This window comes from Dendrobates tinctorius, unplaced genomic scaffold, assembly GCF_039654945.1.
Source record: "Dendrobates tinctorius isolate UK_male_01 unplaced genomic scaffold, ASM3965494v1 ptg000133l, whole genome shotgun sequence".
Taxonomy (NCBI): domain Eukaryota; kingdom Metazoa; phylum Chordata; class Amphibia; order Anura; family Dendrobatidae; genus Dendrobates; species Dendrobates tinctorius.
Genome location: NW_027361801.1, coordinates 39,414,822 through 39,434,468, shown reverse-complemented (window position 1 = coordinate 39,434,468; position 19,647 = coordinate 39,414,822). Strand labels below are relative to the sequence as shown.

At 46.0% G+C, this 19,647-nt stretch overlaps 1 protein-coding gene across 2 annotated transcripts in view; it reads right to left on the bottom strand.

The window, feature by feature from the left end:
• The window catches only part of FMR1 (fragile X messenger ribonucleoprotein 1), a 90,476-nt gene extending 71,032 nt beyond the window's left edge, over positions 1-19,444 (bottom strand). For both annotated transcript variants that reach the window (XM_073543588.1, XM_073543589.1), the window contains exon 1: positions 19,061-19,444. In XM_073543588.1, coding sequence (XP_073399689.1) covers positions 19,061-19,312 — 252 coding nt within the window. In that variant the 5' untranslated portion in view covers positions 19,313-19,444. The remainder of the gene's footprint in view (positions 1-19,060) is intronic.
• Between the last annotated feature and the right edge of the window lie 203 nt (positions 19,445-19,647).

Sequence of the window (19,647 nt, the reverse complement as noted above, 5' to 3'; positions counted from 1 at the left end):
TGAAACACAACAGGAATTGTAGTACAACAGGAATTGTAGTATGTAAGTATAAGGGAGCATTCACATTGTCGACAAATGTCAAAATTATCCAAAAGACCACTACTCCCCATGATCAAGGACACCAAAACATCTGGTCCTGGAGACAGTTTTGCACACTTTGGAGGAAAGATATAGATAGATAGATATATATATATATCTCTCTATCTACATCTATTATACATACACACACACACACACATACAGTTGTGGCCAAAAGTATTGACACCCCTGCAATTCTGTCAGATAATACTCAGTTTCTTCCTGAAAATGATTGCAAACACAAATTCTTTGGTATTATTATCTTCATTTAACTTGTCTTAAATGAAAAAACACAAAAAGAATTGTCCTAAAGCCAAATTGAATATAATTCCACACCAAACATAAAAAAGAGGGTGGACAAAAGTATTGGCACTGTTCGAAAAAACATGTGAGGCTTCTCTAATTTGTGTAATTAACAACACCTGTAACTTACCTGTGGCACCTAACAGGTGTTGGCAATAACTAAATCACACTTGCAGCCAGTTGACATGGATTAAAGTTGACTCAACCTCTGTCCTGTGTCCTTGTGTGTACCACATTGAGCATGGAGAAAAGAAAGAAGACCAAAGAACTGTCTGAGGACTTGAGAAACCAAATTGTGAGGAAGCATGAGCAATCTCAAGGCTACAAGTCCATCTCCAAAGACCTGAATGTTCCTGTGTCTACCATGCGCAGTGTCATCAAGAAGTTTAAAGCCCATGGCACTGTGGCTAACCTCCCTAGATGTGGACGGAAAAGAAAAATTGACAAGAGATTTCAATGCAAGATTGTGCGGATGTTGGATAAAGAACCTCGACTAACATCCAAACAAGTTCAAGCTGCCCTGCAGTCCGAGGGTACAACAGTGTCAACCCGTACTGTCCGTCGGTGTCTGAATGAAAAGGGAGTGTATGGTAGGAGACCCAGGAAGACCCCACTTCTTACCCCGAGACATAAAAAAGCCAGGCTGGAGTTTGCTAAAACTTACCTGAAAAAGCCTAAAACGTTTTGGAAGAATGTTCTCTGGTCAGATGAGACAAAAGCAGAGCTTTTTGGGCAAAGGCATCAACATAGAGTTTACAGGAGAAAAAAGAGGCATTCAAAGAAAAGAACACAGTCCCTACAGTCAAACATGGCGGAGGTTCCCTGATGTTTTGGGGTTGCTTTGCTGCCTCTGGCACTGGACTGCTTGACCGTGTGCATGGCTTTATGAAGTCAGAAGACTACCAACAAATTTTGCAGCATAATGTAGGGCCCTGTGTGAGAAAGCTGGGTCTCCCTCAGAGGTCATGGGTCTTCCAGCAGGACAATGACCCAAAACACACTTCAAAAAGCACTAGAAGATGGTTTGAGAGAAAGCACTGGAGACTTCTAAGGTGGCCAGCAATGAGTCCAGACCTGAATCCCATAGAACACCTGTGGAGAGATCTAAAAATGGCAGTTTGGAGAAGGCACCCTTCTAATATCAGGGACCTGGAGCAGTTTGCCAAAGAAGAATGGTCTAAAATTCTAGCAGAGCATTGCAAGAAACTCATTGATGGTTACCGGAAGCGGTTGGTCGCAGTTATTTTGGCTAAAGGTTGTGCAACCAAGTATTAGACTGAGGGTGCCAATACTTTTGTCTGGCCCATTTTTGGAGTTTTGTGTGAAATGATCAATGTTTTGCTTCATTCTCTTTTGTGTTTTTTCATTTAAGACAAATTAAATGAAGATAATAATACCAAAGAATTTGTGCTTGCAATCATTTTCAGGAAGAAGCTGAGTATAAGGCTAGTTTCACACTTGCTTTTTTTTGCAGCGCGTTTTTCCCGCAAAAAAACGCATTGAAAAAACGCATACAAAAGCATACAACTGCTGCGTTTTTTTCAAGCATTTTTATGAGCATGCATGAAAAAAACGCAGCGTTTTTATGCGTTTTTAGTGCGTTTTTACCGTGTTTGCGTTTTTTTCCAACATAAGGGTGGCCCCTCACACTAACCCAAACCATGACTTTACTAACCCTAACCCTGACCCTAACCCTGACCCTAACCCTTAATCAAATCATACTTAACCCTAACCCAAACCCTAAACCCTAACTAACCCTAACCCTGACCCTAACCCTGACCCTAACCCTGACCCTAACCCTTAACAAAACCATACTTAACCCTAACCCTGACCCTAACCCTGACCCTGACCCTAACCCTGACCCTAACCCTGACCCTAACCATACTTAACCCTAATCCTGACCCTAACCCTGACCCTAACCCTTAACAAAACCATACTTAACCCTAACCCTGACCCTAACCCTGACCCTAACCCTAACCCTGACCCTAACCCTTAACCAAACCATACTTAACCCTAATCCTGACCCTAACCCTTAACCAAACCATACTTAACCCTAACCCTGACCCAAACCCCAACCCTAACCCTGACCCTAACCCTAAACCCCCTTAACTAACCCTAACTCTAACCCAAACCCCTAAATTCCATGGTTAAAAAAAAAAAACGCATATGCAAAAAAACGCATACATGAGCATGACAGTGCGCACATATGCGCATCCATAGGCTATAATGGCCATTTTTAGCGCAAAACGTGCGCATATGTGCGCATGCGCTTTTTTGCAGGGCCAAAAAATGCAACATGCTGCGTCTGGAAAATCCAAACGCACACCCCAAAAAAACGCAGCGCATGAAAATCGCATACATGCGCTTACAAGCGCGCAGGTATGCGCACCCATGTTAAATATAGGGGAAAAACCGCATGCGCACATATGCGTTTTTTTCCAGCGCTAAAAAACGCAAATGTGAAACCAGCCTTAGCTGACAGAATTGCAGGGGTGTCAATACTTTTGGCCACAACTGTATATATACACACACACACTCAAAAAAATAAAAGAAAGCAATTTAAAATGCAAACAAATAAAAAAAGAAAACTGAAAAAAAAAAATAAAATTAACAAGACACAATCTCACTTTATTGAAAAGTGACATTTTTAAAGGGTTTTTCCACAACAGTGCTAAATAAGATGTACAAATAATGGTAAAAACTATATACACACATTTTCTTCTGCAAATTATAGCATCTCTTTGGCCTTTCCTGGTGTATGGGCGCTACAGTACTTTGCTGTGCACTTGGCAGGGCAGAGAGAAGTGCGACTGCGCAGGAGCGCAATGGGCGATACTATGTGGATGACATAAGATGCTTCACCCACATGAAGCAGGAAAGGGGGATGGCGATCGTAAGAAGAGAGGAGGTGCCGGATTAAAACCAGAGACGCCCAATGGACTGCACCTCGCTGTCTGTGGGTATAACAATAGCTCTTTTTTGTGTCTTGCAGAACGGATTTTACGCTGAAAAGAAAATTCTGTAGGTATTCTATGCGACGGTCATATCATGAGTGTGCAATGTACACACTGCCATGATTCCCCTGCATTCACAGAGCTAATAGGCGGTCATGTGACTGCTTGTATGTAATTTGCACACATGCAACTCGAGTCTCAGCCGCTTCTCCCAATGTTCTATTGAAACGCAGAGAAGAATCTAGTTAGATTGTGACCAGCAGCAGGTGAATCACATACATGTAGTCTGTGACCGCCCAACTGTGCTGCCAATTCAGGGGGATCCTGGCAGTGCACATTGCACACAGTCATGATTCAGCAGAACCGCTTTCACATGCAGACTTTTCAGCACAGAAATCCTCTTTAACAATATACCTAGGCTAGCTCTGCTTACTGTGTTGAATATCTTGAAGGTCTAATTTTTAGAAAACGCATTTATGGTGCAGTAAGGCCTCTTTCACACATCCGGCTTTTGTAATCCGGCACGATGCGGCAACATTTTTAATAACCGGATCCAGCACCAGATCCGGTTTTGTCCCATAAACTTTCATGGTCGCCGCATCATGCCGGATGGTTATGCGTCGTGTCCGGTTGTTGCCAGACACGGCAAAAATTAGCCGTCCGGCATCTGCACAAAACATTCTCTGCAATGGTTTTTGTCAGCGCCGGACCGGCTTTTTCCACAGCGCATGCCCGGACTCTGTGAATGTTAACCCCACAAGTGCCCGGCAAGAGAGAGAGACTCTCTCTGTCACCCGGACACTTGTGAGAGATCTCTCTCACCGGGCACTTGTGGGGTTAACACTCAGTGTCTGGGTGAGAGAGATCTCTCTGTGGGGTTAACCCCACAAGTGCCCGGCAAGAGAGAGATTCTCTCGCCTGGACACTGAGTGTTAACCCCCACATGTCTCTCTCTATCTCCACCCCCCTCTCCCCTCCCCTTCAGCAGCTGTCTCTCTCGTCCACCGGTGTATATGTTCCTCCTGCGGCTCCTTTAAATCATGTCCGAGCCGTATCAGACGCCGCATACACATCCGGTGTCACCGCTGCAGGCCGGATCCGGCGGCCCGGCTTTTCGCCGCACGCCGCCGGACCCCACACACCGGATGTGTGAAAGTAGCCTAATGGGGGGGGGGTTCTTTTGTGAAAAATGAATTTAAAAGTAACAAAAGGAGGATATATCTGCTGTGTCCTAGCCTAGGATATGATTGCCCATAATTATTGGTGGCATCCAATAACCACCAATCTGAAACTTGTCTGCCGATAGGTAGTTGTTTACATGCCAGTATTCACAGGCAGATTGTACTCCCCATGCGGATAGGTCATCAATATCCGATTGGCAGGGGTCCGATACACGGCACCCCACCTATCAGTTGTTATTGGTGTCGGCCGCCAAACAGAAGTACTCACTTGCAGAGCTGGACGTCATCTGGTAGTGGCTATTCAAATCAATAGGAGGCCACTACCAGAAGACGGCCAGCTCCCACAGTGAGTACTTCCTGCCGGCCACCTCACCACAGATAACAGCTGATCGGTGGGGGTGCCATGTGTCAGACCCCTGTTGATCAGACACCTATCCTAAAGATAGGTCATCAATCAAAAACTAGTGTACATCTTTAATTCTCAACGTATTAGATGCTTCAAAAATGGTGCAAAACCCCAGCTCACACCAAAACATCTATTTTTTAAGATCTGTAATTTCTTCTCATTTACATGTAAAATAAAAGTAACTGCAGTTTTAAAGGGACTGTTAGCACAAAATGACTGTTCAATCCAAGCACATGAGCTCGGTGTTCCCTTGGTGTGGCCAAATAGTCTGGTGAACCATCCCATCCATCTTCTTGTTTTCCATCTATTACTGCCCTTCTCTTCCTAGATTGACAAGTTTGGCTTTAAAGGGAATCTGTCACCCCATTTTTGGCCTATAAGATGCGGCCACTGCCATCTGGGGCTTATCTACAGCATTCTGTAATGCTGTAGATAAGCCCCCGATGTAACTTGAAAGAGAAGAAAAACAAGTTAGATTATACTCACCCAGGGATCCAGTCCGGTCCGATTGGTGTTGCGGTCTGGTCCGACGCCTCCCATCTTCTAGCGATGAAGTCCTCCTTCTTACTTCTGCCGCGGCTCCTGCACAGGCATGCTATATCTGCCCTGTTGACCCCCGGTGAGTAATCTAACTTGTTTTTCTTCTCTTTCAGGTTACATCAGAGGCTTATCTACACTATAGAATGCTGTAGATAAGCCCCTGATGGCGGTGGCCGCAGCTTATAGGCTGAAAATGGGGTGACAGATTCACAGATTCCCTTTAAAGGAGCAAGTGGAGGACGAAGGATAGAAAACAAGTAGGTGGGAAGGTGAACTGAAGTGCTCGGCCACACCAAGGGTGCACCAAACGCCTGTGCTTGGGTTGTACGGGTATTTTGCGTTGACAGACTCAGTTCTAACATCTTGTTAATCAATGTTAAAAGGGTATTCTCACTTCAGACACATCTACAGGATATGTTAAGAATGTCTGATATAATAATATAATAATAATACATTTTATTTCTATAGCGCTGACATATTCCGCAGCACTTTACATTTCAGAGGGGACTTGTACAGACAATATACATTACAGCATAACAATAATCACATAGATCATAACAGATACCAAGAGGAATGAGGGCCCTGCTCGCAAGCTTACAATCTATGAGGGAAAAAGGGGAGACACGAAAGGTGGGTGGTAACAGTTGCCCTGATTGTATGGACCAGCCATAATGTTAAGTGTAAGTGTAAATGTTAAGTGTAGTACGGATGCAGAGGGCTAATGGATGCATAAAGCATGTGGGAACATGATGCGGGGAACCTGGTTATGGTAAAAAAAAAACTTTTGGCTGTGCCACACAGGGATAGATTAGGTTAATATGTTGAGGCGATAGGCCAGTCTGAATAAATGCGTTTTCAGGGCACGCTTAAAATTGTGGGGATTGGGGACTAATCGTATTGACCTGGGAAGTGCATTCCAAAGAATTGGCGCAGCACGTGTATAGTCTTGAAGACGGGAGTGGGAGGTTCTGATTATTGAGGATGCTAAGCTCAGGTCATCAGCAGAACGGAGGGCGCGGGTAGGATGGTATACTGAAACAAGGGAGGAGATGTAGGGTGGTGCTGAGCCATGGAGGGCTTTGTAGGTGAGGGTAATAAGTTTGTACTGGATTCTGGAGTGGATGGGTAGCCAGTGTAATGACTGGCACAAGGTAGAGGCATCGGTGTAACGATTGGCGAGGAATATGATCCTGGCAGCTGCTTTCAAGATAGATTGGAGGGGGGAGAATTTGGTAAGAGGGAGACCGATTAGAAGGGAGTTACAATAGTCGAGACGAGAATGAATAAGAGAAACAGTAAGAGTTTTTGCAGAGTCAAAAGTAAGAAAAGGTCGAATTCTAGAATTGGTTTTTGAGGTGCAGATAACAAGAGCAAGCCAGTGATTGGATGTGGGGGACAAAGGAAAGCTCAGAGTCAAGTATGACCCCAAGACAGCGGGCATGTTGCTGGGGAGTAATAGTAGAACCACACACGGAAATGGCAATGTCGGGTATAGGTACATTAGTAGTGGGAGGAAACACAAGGAGTTCAGTCTTTGACAGGTTCAGTTTCAGATATAGTGAGGACATGATGTTAGACACAGCGTTTAGACAATTGCCGGTGTTTTCTAGAAAGGCCGTCGTGATGTCAGGAGAAGAAGCGTATAATTAGGTGTCATCAGCATAGAGATGGAACTGGAAACCAAATCTACTGATTGTTTGACCAATAGGGGCAGTATACAAAGAGAAGAGGAGGGGGCCTACAACCGATCCTTGAGGAACCCCAACAGTAAGGGGAAGATGAGAGGAGGAGGAGCCAGCAAAAGATACAGTAAAGGAGCGGTCAGAGAGATAGGAGGAGAACCAGGAGAGAACAGTGTCCTTGAGGCCAATGGAACGGAGCATAGTGAGGAGGAGCTGATGATCCACAGTGTCGAATGCTGCAGAGAGATCCAAGAGAATTAGCATGGAGTAATGACCATTTGATTTAGCGGTTAGTAGATCATTAGAGACTTTAGTGAGGGCAGATTCAGTAGAATGTAAAGAGCGGAAACCGGATTGGAGAGGGTTGAGAAGAGAGTTTTCTGAGAGATAGCGGATAAGACGGGAGTGGACCAGGCGTTCCAGGAGTTTAGAGATGAAGGGAAGATTAGAAACAGGTCTATAGTTAGCGGCACAGTTTTGGTCGAGGGATGGTTTTTTAAGTAGTGGATGTATGATGGCATGCTTAAATGAGGCGGGAAAGATACCAGAAGAGAGAGGTTAAATATTTTAGTTAGGTGAGGGGTGACAGCACGGGAAAGGGTCTGGAGTAGATGTAACGGAAATGGGTCACTGGTACAAGTGGTTGGGCGAGAAGATGCAAGGAGCCTGCTTACTTCTTATTCTGTGACTGGTTCAAAGTCAGAGAGTGAGCTAGATGCAGTGGGGGAGGGAGGACAGTGCATGGTATGAGGTGATTGGGAGATAATTTCCTGTCAGATCTGGTCAATTTTTTCTTTGAAGTAATTCGCCAGATCGTCAGCTTGAAGCTCCGTGGTAGGGGCCTGCACTCTTTGATTGAGCAGGGAATGAAAAGTGTCAAAGAGACGTTTCGGGTTATTGGACAGTGAGGTGATGAGGGTGTTGAAATAGGTTTGTTTTGAGAGGTGAAGGGCAGTGTTGTATGTTCGAAGCATAAACTTATAATGGATGAAATCTTCGGGTAGGTTGGATTTTCTCCCCAGACGTTCGGCGGACCTGGAGCACCGCTGCAGGAAACGTGTTTGCAGGGTGTGCCAGGGTTGTCGCCGTCTGTGTTGTGGTGTTCTATGTATAGGAGGAGCAAATTCATCCAGGGCACTTTGAAGTGTTTCATTGTAATGTTTCAATGCAGAATCAGGACATGAAAGGGAGGAGATAGGGGCCAATGAAGTGTGCAAGTTCTTCATAAGTTTCTGGGTGTTAATGGCCTGTATGTTTCTATAAATATGGGCAGTGGGGGTGACCTGAGCAGCCTGCCAGTTCTTGATAGAGAATGAAAGAATGTTGTGGTCAGAGAGCGGGAGAGGGGAGTTTGCAAAATCATCCACTTCACAAAGCCGAGAGAAGACCAAGTCGAGGGAATTCCCGTCTTCATGCGTTGGAGAATTAGTGAGCTGCAAAAGGCCAAACGAGGAGGTTAGAGATAAAAGGTGAGTAGCAGATGGGGAGAGGGGAAGAGCAATGGGGATGTTGAAATCGCCCATGATGAGGGTAGGGATGTCACAGGAGAGAAAATGTGGAAGCCAAGTGGCAAAATGATCCAGGACCTGATGGGAGGGGCCGGGAGGACGATATACCACCGCCACTCGCATGGAGAAGGGGGTGTAGAGTCTGATGGCATGGACCTCAAAAGAAGGAAAGACAAGTGAGGGTACTTGAGGGATAACCTGAAAGGTACATTTTGATGATAGGAGCAGGCCAACGCCTCCACCTGCTCTATTGTCTGATCTTGGGGTATGAGAGAAGTGTAGTCCCCCGTATGAAAGCACAGCAGCAGCGGTAGTGTCTGACTGCTGGATCCAGGTTTCAGTAAGAGCCAGGAGGTTAAGAGAATTAGAAAGGAAAAAGTCATGAATGAAGGAGAGTTTGTTACACACTGAGCGAGAATTCCAAAGTGCACAATTAAGAGAGACAGATGGCATGCAGGGAATATTAATAAGATTAGAGGGGTTTCTGAGTGTAGCAGTTGGGGGGTTTGACTTTCTATAACATGGAGGACCAGGGTTGGGAGCGATGTCTCCTGCGACTAGGAGGAGGACAGAAAGAGTGAGCAGATGGTTAAGTGATTTGTGAGAGCGTCTCTGATGTTGAATGGTGGGACTGAATGGATCTGTGCAATTTAACAATGTGAAAAGAGTGTAGGTGCTATACATAGGAGAGGAAAGGAGTGAGGGGCCAATATGGATGGAGTGTAGAGAGTTAATGCCAGGGCAGTGAATGGCCAGGATATAAATTATACAAATGCCTATGGTAAATATTTGGGGTTGCCCAAATGTACAGGGAAGAGATGTATTTATGTGTCTTACCTGTCTCCTGCCCTGTCTAACTGCCATGTTATAACTGCCAGCTGTCTGATAGATGCAGGTCTAATAGGTGGGACCCACTTCTGTCTTTGGAACAGGCCCCCCCTACTTGTCTGCTGTAATGACCTCTGCATCTAGGCAGATAGTCAACTGGAGAGGTAGCCACGGATGTGGACAGCTCTCGAGATTCACTTCTGTGAACATGTTGGCCAGCACCCCATTCATTCTCCGCGTGAATCCGGCTCCCCAGACACAACGTGGATCAGGAAACCCCTTTTATGGAGAAAGACGTGGGACGTTTTCTATACAATGGGGGAAAGCTGCTTTTACTACCTGCAAGAGCAAAGTAGTCATCCCGACAAAGAGATAACACAGCAAGAAAGAGAGAGAAGAGATTGCACAAGGCATGCACAGATGGATGACATGATTACGGGAGCGCACAGAAACATTGAAAATATTTCTCAATTCTCCAGAAACCTTGTAAGAGAACACAATGGGAAAATTGATCTGACAATTATGCTCTTAAATTTGCCGAAAGTGTAATCAAACTTGACAAATCAACTTGCCCAACGCATCTTAAGTACCACCGAAACGAAAATCGATTTCAGAATCTTGTAAGCTCTAATAGGTAAGAAAAGAAAAAAAAGACCACATACACAATCCACAGAAAGTCACCCAAAGGAACGCTCTACAGATCTTCTGCAAGGCCCTTTAATTCAAATAAGGATAAAAGAAGTAATAATTCCTGCACCTTTAATTGGAACACTAGATGTCAAAAGTGGGCCTGGCCGTGCAAATAGGTGTGAATAGAGCAATGTTCTTCCATTTAAGTGATGTGCAGAACCAAGCAACCTTTAAAGTAAGCCCATCTACTTAACATATACAGTACACCTGGCAAGCTAATATCCCTGGCACAGACATGCAGCACATCAGAGACCCTTACTCTACAATTCACGATACACCTATTTATTGGCCAAACTCGGAAATAGAAATTAGATCTCACAATATGCTGAGGTCAATATTAAGTTAGGGTTGGGTGACGGCAAAATGCTGAGGGTTTTCGGGTCTAGATTTCAGAGCAGAAAATCCGCAACATATTACAGTAGCAGCAAGTTACATAAAAATAAAAAAATGAAAACAGACATAAGGCATGGATTTTAAACCACCTGGATGTCAACGATTAGGGCAAAATTTCTCAGAAAAGCTTTGTATATGCAACAAAGTCCACATTTACAAATACAGATTTTGTTGCAAAATTTGCATCAAATATCAGTAAAGTTTTTTCTGTTCAAATCAGGAAATCTGTAAGGCTATGTGCCCACGTATGCAGAAAATTTCTGCTTCAAAACCGGACACCTTCCCAGAAACCGCGAGTTTTATTTCCGGGCGTTTTTTGCTTAAAAACCGCATGTTTTTGATGCGTTTTTTTCCGCGCGTTTTCTGACTCATAGAAAATAGCAAAAACGTGGACTTTTCCGCAAAATTAATGAGCATGCTGCGTTTTTGACTGCTAAGCGTTCTTTGTGTGGAAAAAAACACATCAATGTGCACAAAAAGTGCGGAATTCATTTAAAATGAATGGGATGCTTCTTTTATGCGTTTTTGAAGCGTTTTGACCAGGACAAACGCTTCAAAAACGCTTAAAAAATGCTAACGTGGGCACACAGCCCAAAAAATCCCTTCCCACGATTAAAAGTTATCACCTATCCAAAGTGTAGGTGATAACTTGTGGATCGGTCCAACCACTTGGACAATTGTTAACCTTGAGCACGGAACTCCCATCTGAATGGAGAGTTGGTGACACTATAATATTGTTGGCCCACTCTTAGACTAGGCTGGAAAAATCAGCTAGATGGGGAAATATCAGTTAGATGGGGGTCACATTTTCAGCACCCAACCAATGGGCGGCTAGTCAATGATTACAGCTTGTAATTTCTGATAATTAGCAACCAGTGCACGTGCTGGGATAAGATGTTATCCGACCATGCTTGGGTGCTAACCAAGTGTCTCCAGTGTGCTCGAATAATATATAGAGTCCCCGCACCTGCATGTCTCACGACTGTTCGACAGGTGCAATGCATGCAGTGACTGCCTACCAGACAATCCCGGCATGTGTTGTGACTGCATAACAGCCGCGAGACATGGAGCTATGGGAACACCAACATATTATTCGAGCACGCCGAAGACACTCTGTTAGCACCCAAGCATGCTCAGATAAACTCTTATCCGAACATGTTCGCGCATCACTAGCGTTAATCCTTTTAACGAGAACTATATGAATGATGGGTATCTATTATTGCCTCTGATCCCCTCTCGAGAAGCATATGTACACAGCGTTCATTGGGCCCTTTTTGGTCACATGGAAGCCTTGATGATGACTCTACATCTGTTCGACTGGTGCAGGAACCACTCGGTTCTGGATATGACTCCAAGGTTGATGGATCTGATGCACATTGATACCGGCAGCCATTTCTGTAGTAGGACCTGGAAAAACTCGGACTAAAACCTCTTCCTGTAGCCATGAACCTGAAGAATAATATGATTTCACTTTCTAACCTAGACTATGTCATTGGAAATACACATATTAAGCGACTAATAAGACAACATCATACCAAGAGAGCAAGTAGATGTCTTTGATCTGAACAAATCAGTAACCAGACTGTGTAGGCCTTTAAAGGATAACCCAATCCATCCCTTCATAAACCCCAAAGCACTGTTCCAGTACAAACAGCAAACTGAAGTGGTGTCTGGAAGTGCACTGGGAAACAATGTTGCACTTCTACAGGTCATTTGCTCTGGTACAAGGCCCCTGACCAGTCCATCGGCCCGAGAAGGATGCTGCGAGGTGGGAAATACAGAGTGAGGCTGAGGAGCTGTTCGTGCATCCTCAAGCCCCAATGAACTATCAGTCACTACTTTAAAACACAATTTCTTTATGCTGGAGAACTTTGGGGTCAGAAATGGAACAAGTGTCTTATCGTTTAAGGGCTACACAATCATATGAATTGTTTTGGAAGGGAGGTAAATTCTAAGCAGTGCAGCCTTCTGACAAATGTGAGCAAACCCTAAGAAGTCATGCTTTTAAACATGTTCAGATTTCACACCCTCGATCTACAAAATAACAAGTCGGTAAGAGTGCTCTTACAAGCCGATACAAATGTATGGAGAATGACCGACAGGTAATATAATCGTTAGGGCCCCGGACAGTTTGCATATGGCTGGCAGATCACGCCTGCTTTACAACAGGAGACATGCTGCCGACATTGATCAGCCCATAAATGAGCACGGTCAATGATTGAGAACAAGTTATTGGCCCATATAAAATGGCCTTCAGGAATGTAAACAGCATCATAACTCGAGAAAAAAAGAAACAATAAAATGAAAGCTGGAAGCATAGCCTTCACTTATCCCATCTAAGGGCAATTTCATAAGCATTCTAAATACTACCGTATATACTCGAGTATAAGTCGATCCGAGTATAAGTCGACCCCCCTAATTTTGCCACAAAAAACTGGGAGAACTTATTGACTCGAGTATAAGTCTAGGGTGGGAAATGCTGCATAGATTATTCCCCCATATGGTGTCCCCAGAAGAAGCTCCATAGATTATTCCCTCATATGCTGCCCCCATAAGAAGCTCCATAGATTGTTCCCCCATATGCTGCCCCCATAAGAAGCTCCATAGATTGTTCCCCCATATGCTGCCCCCATAAGATGCTTCATAGATTATTCCCCCATATGCTGCCCCCATAAGAAGCTCCATAGATTGTTCCCCCATATGCTGCCCCCATAAGAAGCTCCATAGATTGTTCCCCCATATGCTGCCCCCATAAGATGCTTCATAAATTATTCCCCCATATGCTGCCCCCATAAGATGCTTCATAAATTATTCCCCCATATGCTGCCCCCATAAGATGCTTCATAGATTGTTCCCCCATATGCTGCTCCCCATAAGATGCTTCATAGATTGTTCCCCCATATGCTGCCCCCATAAGATGCTTCATAGATTATTCCCCCATATGCTGCCCCCATAAGATGCTTCATAGTTTGTTCCCCCATATGCTGCCCCCATAAGATGCTCCATAGATTGTTCCCCCATATGCTGCCCCCATAAGATGCTTCATAGATTATTCCCCCATATGCTGCCCCCATAAGAAGCTCCATAGATTGTTCCCCCATATGCTGCCCCCATAAGAAGCTCCATAGATTGTTCCCCCATATGCTGCCCCCATAAGAAGCTCCATAGATTGTTCCCCCATATGCTGCCCCCATAAGATGCTTCATAGATTATTCCCCCATATGCTGCCCCCATAAGAAGCTCCATAGATTGTTCCCCCATATGCTGCCCCCATAAGATGCTTCATAGATTATTCCCCCATATGCTGCCCCCATAAGATGCTTCATAGATTGTTCCCCCATATGCTGCCCCCCATAAGATGCTTCATAGATTGTTCCCCCATATGCTGCCCCCATAAGATGCTTCATAGATTATTCCCCCATATGCTGCCCCCATAAGATGCTTCATAGTTTGTTCCCCCATATGCTGCCCCCATAAGATGCTTCATAGATTATTCCCCCATATGCTGCCCCCATAAGATGCTTCATAGATTATTCCCCCATATGCTGCCCCCATAAGAAGCTCCATGGATTGTTCCCCCATATGCTGCCCCCATAAGAAGCTCCATAGATTGTTCCCCCATATGCTGCCCCCATAAGAAGCTCCATAGATTGTTCCCCCATATGCTGCCCCCCATAAGATGCTTCATAGATTGTTCCCCCATATGCTGCCCCCCATAAGATGCTTCATAGATGATTCCCCCATATGCTGCCCCCATAAGATGCTTCATAGATTATTCCCCCATATGCTGCCCCCATAAGATGCTTCATAGATTATTCCCCCATATGCTGCCCCCATAAGATGCTTCATAGATTATTCCCCCATATGCTGCCCCCATAAGAAGCTCCATAGATTGTTCCCCCATATGCTGCCCCCATAAGATGCTTCATAGATTGTTCCCCCATATGCTGCCCCCCATAAGATGCTTCATAGATTGTTCCCCCATATGCTGCCCCCATAAGAAGCTCCATAGATGATTCCCCCATATGCTGCCCCCATGCTGCTGCTGCATGTAAAAATAAAAAATTACATACTCACCTCTCCGTCGCTGGGTGTCAGATTCTCACCTGTCCTGCGTCCATGGCTGCTCACCGCTATCTGCCACGTCATCAGTCAGTGACGTTCAGACTGCAGGGGGCGCGGCGCACACTAACCACGTCACCGCGCCCTCTGCTGTCTGAAGTCACTGACCGATGACAGACAGCAGCAAGCAGTCATGGACGCAGGACAGGTGAGTATCGCTATACTTACCCGTCCTGACGCTTTGTCTTGAGCCCCCAGCTTCTCCCCGTGCTCTCTCTTCCTGCCTTCAGCGGTCATGTGGTACCGCTCATTAAAACTCATGAATATGCGCATATTCATGTGTTTTAATGAGCGGCACCATGTGACCGCTGAAGGCAGGAAGAGAGAGCACGGGGAGAAGCTGGGGGCTCAAGACCCAGCGTCAGGACGGGTAAGTATGACCTGACACCCCCGCCCCCTCCGACCCCCTTTGTATATGACTCGAATATAAGACGAGAGGGGGACTTTCAGCCCAATTTTTTGGGCTGAAAATCTCGACTTATATTCTAGTATATACGGTAATTATATTATTCCTCAGTCTTTACATATTCTAACCAACAGCTAGTCAAGCATCAAAAAAAAGAAATAAAAAAGTTACAGTAAGGCTGTGTGCCCACGTAGCGATTTTTAAGCGTTTTTGCCGCGATTTTCGGCGCGAAAACATTTAAAAATCGTGTACAGAACGCCCCCCATGCATTCCTATGGCAATCCGCACATGCTGTGCTAATGCTGCTCTTTTTTCCGTGGCGGAATCGCATCGCAGAAAAAAAATCGCAGCATGGTCATTCTTTTGTGCGGAATCGCAAAGAATTGCCGTGATTCCGCACCCATAGGAATGCATGAGAATCGCTTACTTCCCGCATGTGGCTATGCCCACCATGCGGGAAGTTAAGCGTCTCATGTGCGGTTGGTACCCACGGTGTGGAGGAGAGGAGACTGTCCTCCAGGCCCTGGGTACCATACCCCTGTAAAAAAAAGAATAAAAAAATTGGGGTATATTTACCTTCCGACGTCCCGCGCTGCCATCCCGGCCTCAGCGTTCCCAGTAATGCCTTGCGGCAAGGCCCTGTGATGACGTGGTCTCGCGAGATCGCTATAGTAACGCGAGACCAACGTCATCACAGGTCTCGCAAGGCATTACTGGGAACGCTTAGGCCGGGAATGCAGCGCGGGACGTCGGAAGGTAAATATACCCCGATTTTTATATTTTTTTAACATTCTATCTTTTACTATTGATGCCGCATAGGCGGCCTCAATAGTAAAAAGCTGCTCACACTTATCAAACACTATGTTTGACGAGTGTGACCAACCTGTCAATCACTTTCCAAGCGATGCTTCAAATCGCTTGGAAGGTGCTTGAATATCGCACGCGAAAATCGCGGCAAAATCGAAGTGAAGTCACGTGGAAAAAAACGCGCGATTTCTGGGAAGGAGTCCGGTTTTTAGTGTCCGGAATAAAACGCTACGTGGGCACATAGCCTTAAGAGGTTTTCTGTCCTCAGATGCAGTTTACTGTAAAAAAACAAACAATCATTACTCACCCTCCCCGGGTCCAGCGATGAGTCAACACTGCTGCTCCTGGTGTGCGTTGTGGCATAAAGTGGCGACATGTAGCTTGGCTCGAGCTGCTGTTCTCACTGGTTGGATACAGTACTGTGGATGTAACATCAGAGTTGCAGACAAGAACAGGCTCTGGGAGCAGTGGTGAAAGCTCACTGATGGTCCCCGGGAGGGTGATTGAAGGATAGTTTGCAATTATACAACAAACTTTGTCTCGGAAAACCTCTTTAAAGCATTAACTAAAGAAAAAGAAAAGTTACTCTAAGATTTTTTGCAAATGAATATTTACTGTAGCTTTGGTAGGCTGTAGAGGCCTAGTAACATATAAATGAACCAAACCAAACCACAACTGATAGGGAGATGATCATGAGGTTCTCAGGCCTACAGACTATTCAGAAAAGATCACCCTTGTGCACTCACAGTACTAGGTACAAAGTATAAGCAGACTCTTAAAACAATGTTAGTAACAACTGAACAGTCACTTTACACTTTTCAGAAATGACTAAAGTAAAATAATGTCGCTGTACATTGGCATTACTTATTCCACAGGAAGCCTGATGACCAGAATATGTAATCTGTAAGTGGTTTGATGGCCGGGTACTTTTACCCTGTCACTGGTACGTCTTTTAGGAATTATTTAGAAATGTTTGAAAGCGACAAGTGTAATGATAAAAGGATTCCCTTGAAAGAGTCTGGCCCCTACAGGATAACCCTTTCGTAAATGGACCCAATGAGCTCAAATAAAAAAAATAAATTAAAAAAAACACAAATCAAAAAAACACAACATACTTCCATCCCGGACTGGTGCTGCTCGTCCACTGCTGATGGGTTGCAGCGTTCACACGACAATGTCACAAGATCTCTATTGGACACAGTGCTCAGAGCAGCGCCAGTGCGGGATGTGCAGAACAACCTATCACTGGACAGAGCGTTCTGGAAAAAGTTACAAAAAAAAAAAAAAAAAGTGTAATAAATAAACAAATATATATATATAAAAACTTATTTTTGCAACTTTTTCCAGAACACTACGTCCAGTGATAGGATAGTGATATATATATATATCCGGCAGAGCGATGGCTCCGATTCAAGAGAGGAGCATGTATACACATATTTCTCCCTTGAACCAGAGTCATGGCTCTGCCGGTCTTCACCTATCAGTAATGTCACGTGACTGCTGATCAGGTGTAGCATCCTCTTTTTTGTTATTCCACTCAGACAACACTGAGAATGCTGCAGCCCACCAGTGACCCCTAGTTAATATCACAAGACCGGTAGGGCTGAGAGTAGAATATAATATGTAGGTTTGCTGTCCATACAGAAAAACGGAAGGCACCCAGGCAACTAACACTCAGCTCCCTCTGGAGTTCCCATCTTATGAGCAGAAAATTGGAATTCATTTTGACAACGAATCCATTGGAAAACAGATGCAAAGCAGAAGGTGAAGCAGGAGGGCCGCTTTGACTACACTGGGGTCTGTTTGATTTCCGCGGACTGTGCTTGTTATTCAAGTGTCATCAAAAACAAGCAATTTAAAGGGTTGTTCTATGTCCTCACTCCGGAGCACACCGCCACCCTGCCGTCAGTCCTCCAGCCTGCCAGGGACGGTGCGGTCCTGCTTGATTAATAGTTGGGAAGAGTGTCATCACTGTGCCACCGGCCGGAACGCTGCTGGATGAGGCAGCTTAGCCTCCGCAGCATCAGAGAGCAGTGGCGCTGAAGCTTGCCGGATGCTGCCGTCTTCAGGACCGTGCTTACAAGCTCTAGGACAGAGCTTGGAAGTACTGCGCTGGTTGTGAAGGCGATCAGCCACTGCTGATACCAGGTAGAGATGCCTGGTAACCTGGGCAACCAGTAGTAAACTATAAAATGAAATATCCCTCTGTTCTTGAAAATGAAGAGGATTTTTAATAACAAGCACTTTGCAATGTTACATTTTGATGATGAGGAAACAACCTCTGTAATATAGGGCTGCCCAGAAATAAATAACCCCTTTAAAGGGATAAAACTGTACCAATTTTAATGGGATATGTAACAAATGACAAAGACAGCCCTCGCCACCTCCCGGCAGTCACCTGGATGTCAGTGTTCCCACAGTCCACCGAACGCTTAGCGGACGCAGCGCCATCTGATGCTGCTTAGAGTCACCTGACCGATGCAGGCAATCACAGCAGCGCTCTGGCAAGGTCACGGCTTCCTGACCCCGCACCGAGTCTAGGTGTGCAGGGAGGTGAGCAGGGCTGGATTTATTTTTGACACATCCTGTGTCCTGAGCAGTTTGATGTTGCCCGGACAATGCCTTTTAGGCCTTATCCCCCCAAAAAATTGTAAACATGGGGACCCTTTAATCACCAGAAAATGTAGTTCCAGGCCCCAACTTTAGAGCTGCAGGATGCATTTATGGTGGTAGTGGGAGCAGAGCTGGGCCACTACCTAGCCGGGGCGGCCATATTGGCTGTCACCCTACTTTCCCAGGGCCAGATACATACATGGCTACAAATATGTCTGCACATGCAGGAGGCAAACCATCAGATCCCACTAGCCATGAAGGGGTTAAGTCCAGTGGGTAAAGCCTTACAGGCATCATGCCCTGCCCAGTATAGAGAATGACAGGATATATGCGGACAACCTAAAAGGGGAGGGTTAAGTGGTAGGTGCTAGTGCAGGAGACCGGAGGTGGCGGGAGGAGACCGGAGGCAGGGTCGGTGCCCGGCTGCACGCACGGCATATGAATGGAGGGAGGGGAAGTGTGCAAGTCATTATGTGCAGCTGCGGGCCTGGAGCCACACGGGAGCGCGATCCCTGCCCGCGGAGGACGCCGGGGATGCACAGGCCTCACCTTGTAGAAGGCTCCATTGGAGCCCCGCACCTCCACCACCAGCTCCTCCATGTTGCTCGGCGCGATGCCCTGGTCACTGGCTGCGGATAAGGCGGTCCCTCCAGGCCTCTGTCTCCTCTCGTCAGTGGTTGGACCGCAGCATGAGCCCCGCTGGCCGGCCGTCCCCTCTCCGCCTCCTCCCGGGAAGTGAAACCGAAACGGGCCCCCGTCTGGCGAAAGGATTCCCCCTACACCCGCCTCGAATGTAAACATTAAAACGCGATCACGTGACGGAGGCCGCGAGCACGCCCATTCAGAAACAGCGGGCGCAGCCTAACTTAGTGGCTCCGTGACGTCAGCGCCGATAGACAGCGGCTGGAACCAACAGCAAGGCGACGTTCGCTGGCCTCGTCCAATCAGATCGCACACCCCCGCTGGTTATTTATTTATATAGTCGGAGTGTGTGGAGGGGTCGCGGATGACGTCAGGTATGGGGGGGTGGGACGTTCTGCCGGGGGTTGCCATGGAGGTGAGGGAGCAGACAGGGGTGTGGCTGAAGAGCGCGTCTGGCGGCGGGAAAGGAACGCGAGGACGCCGGGAACGGCCTG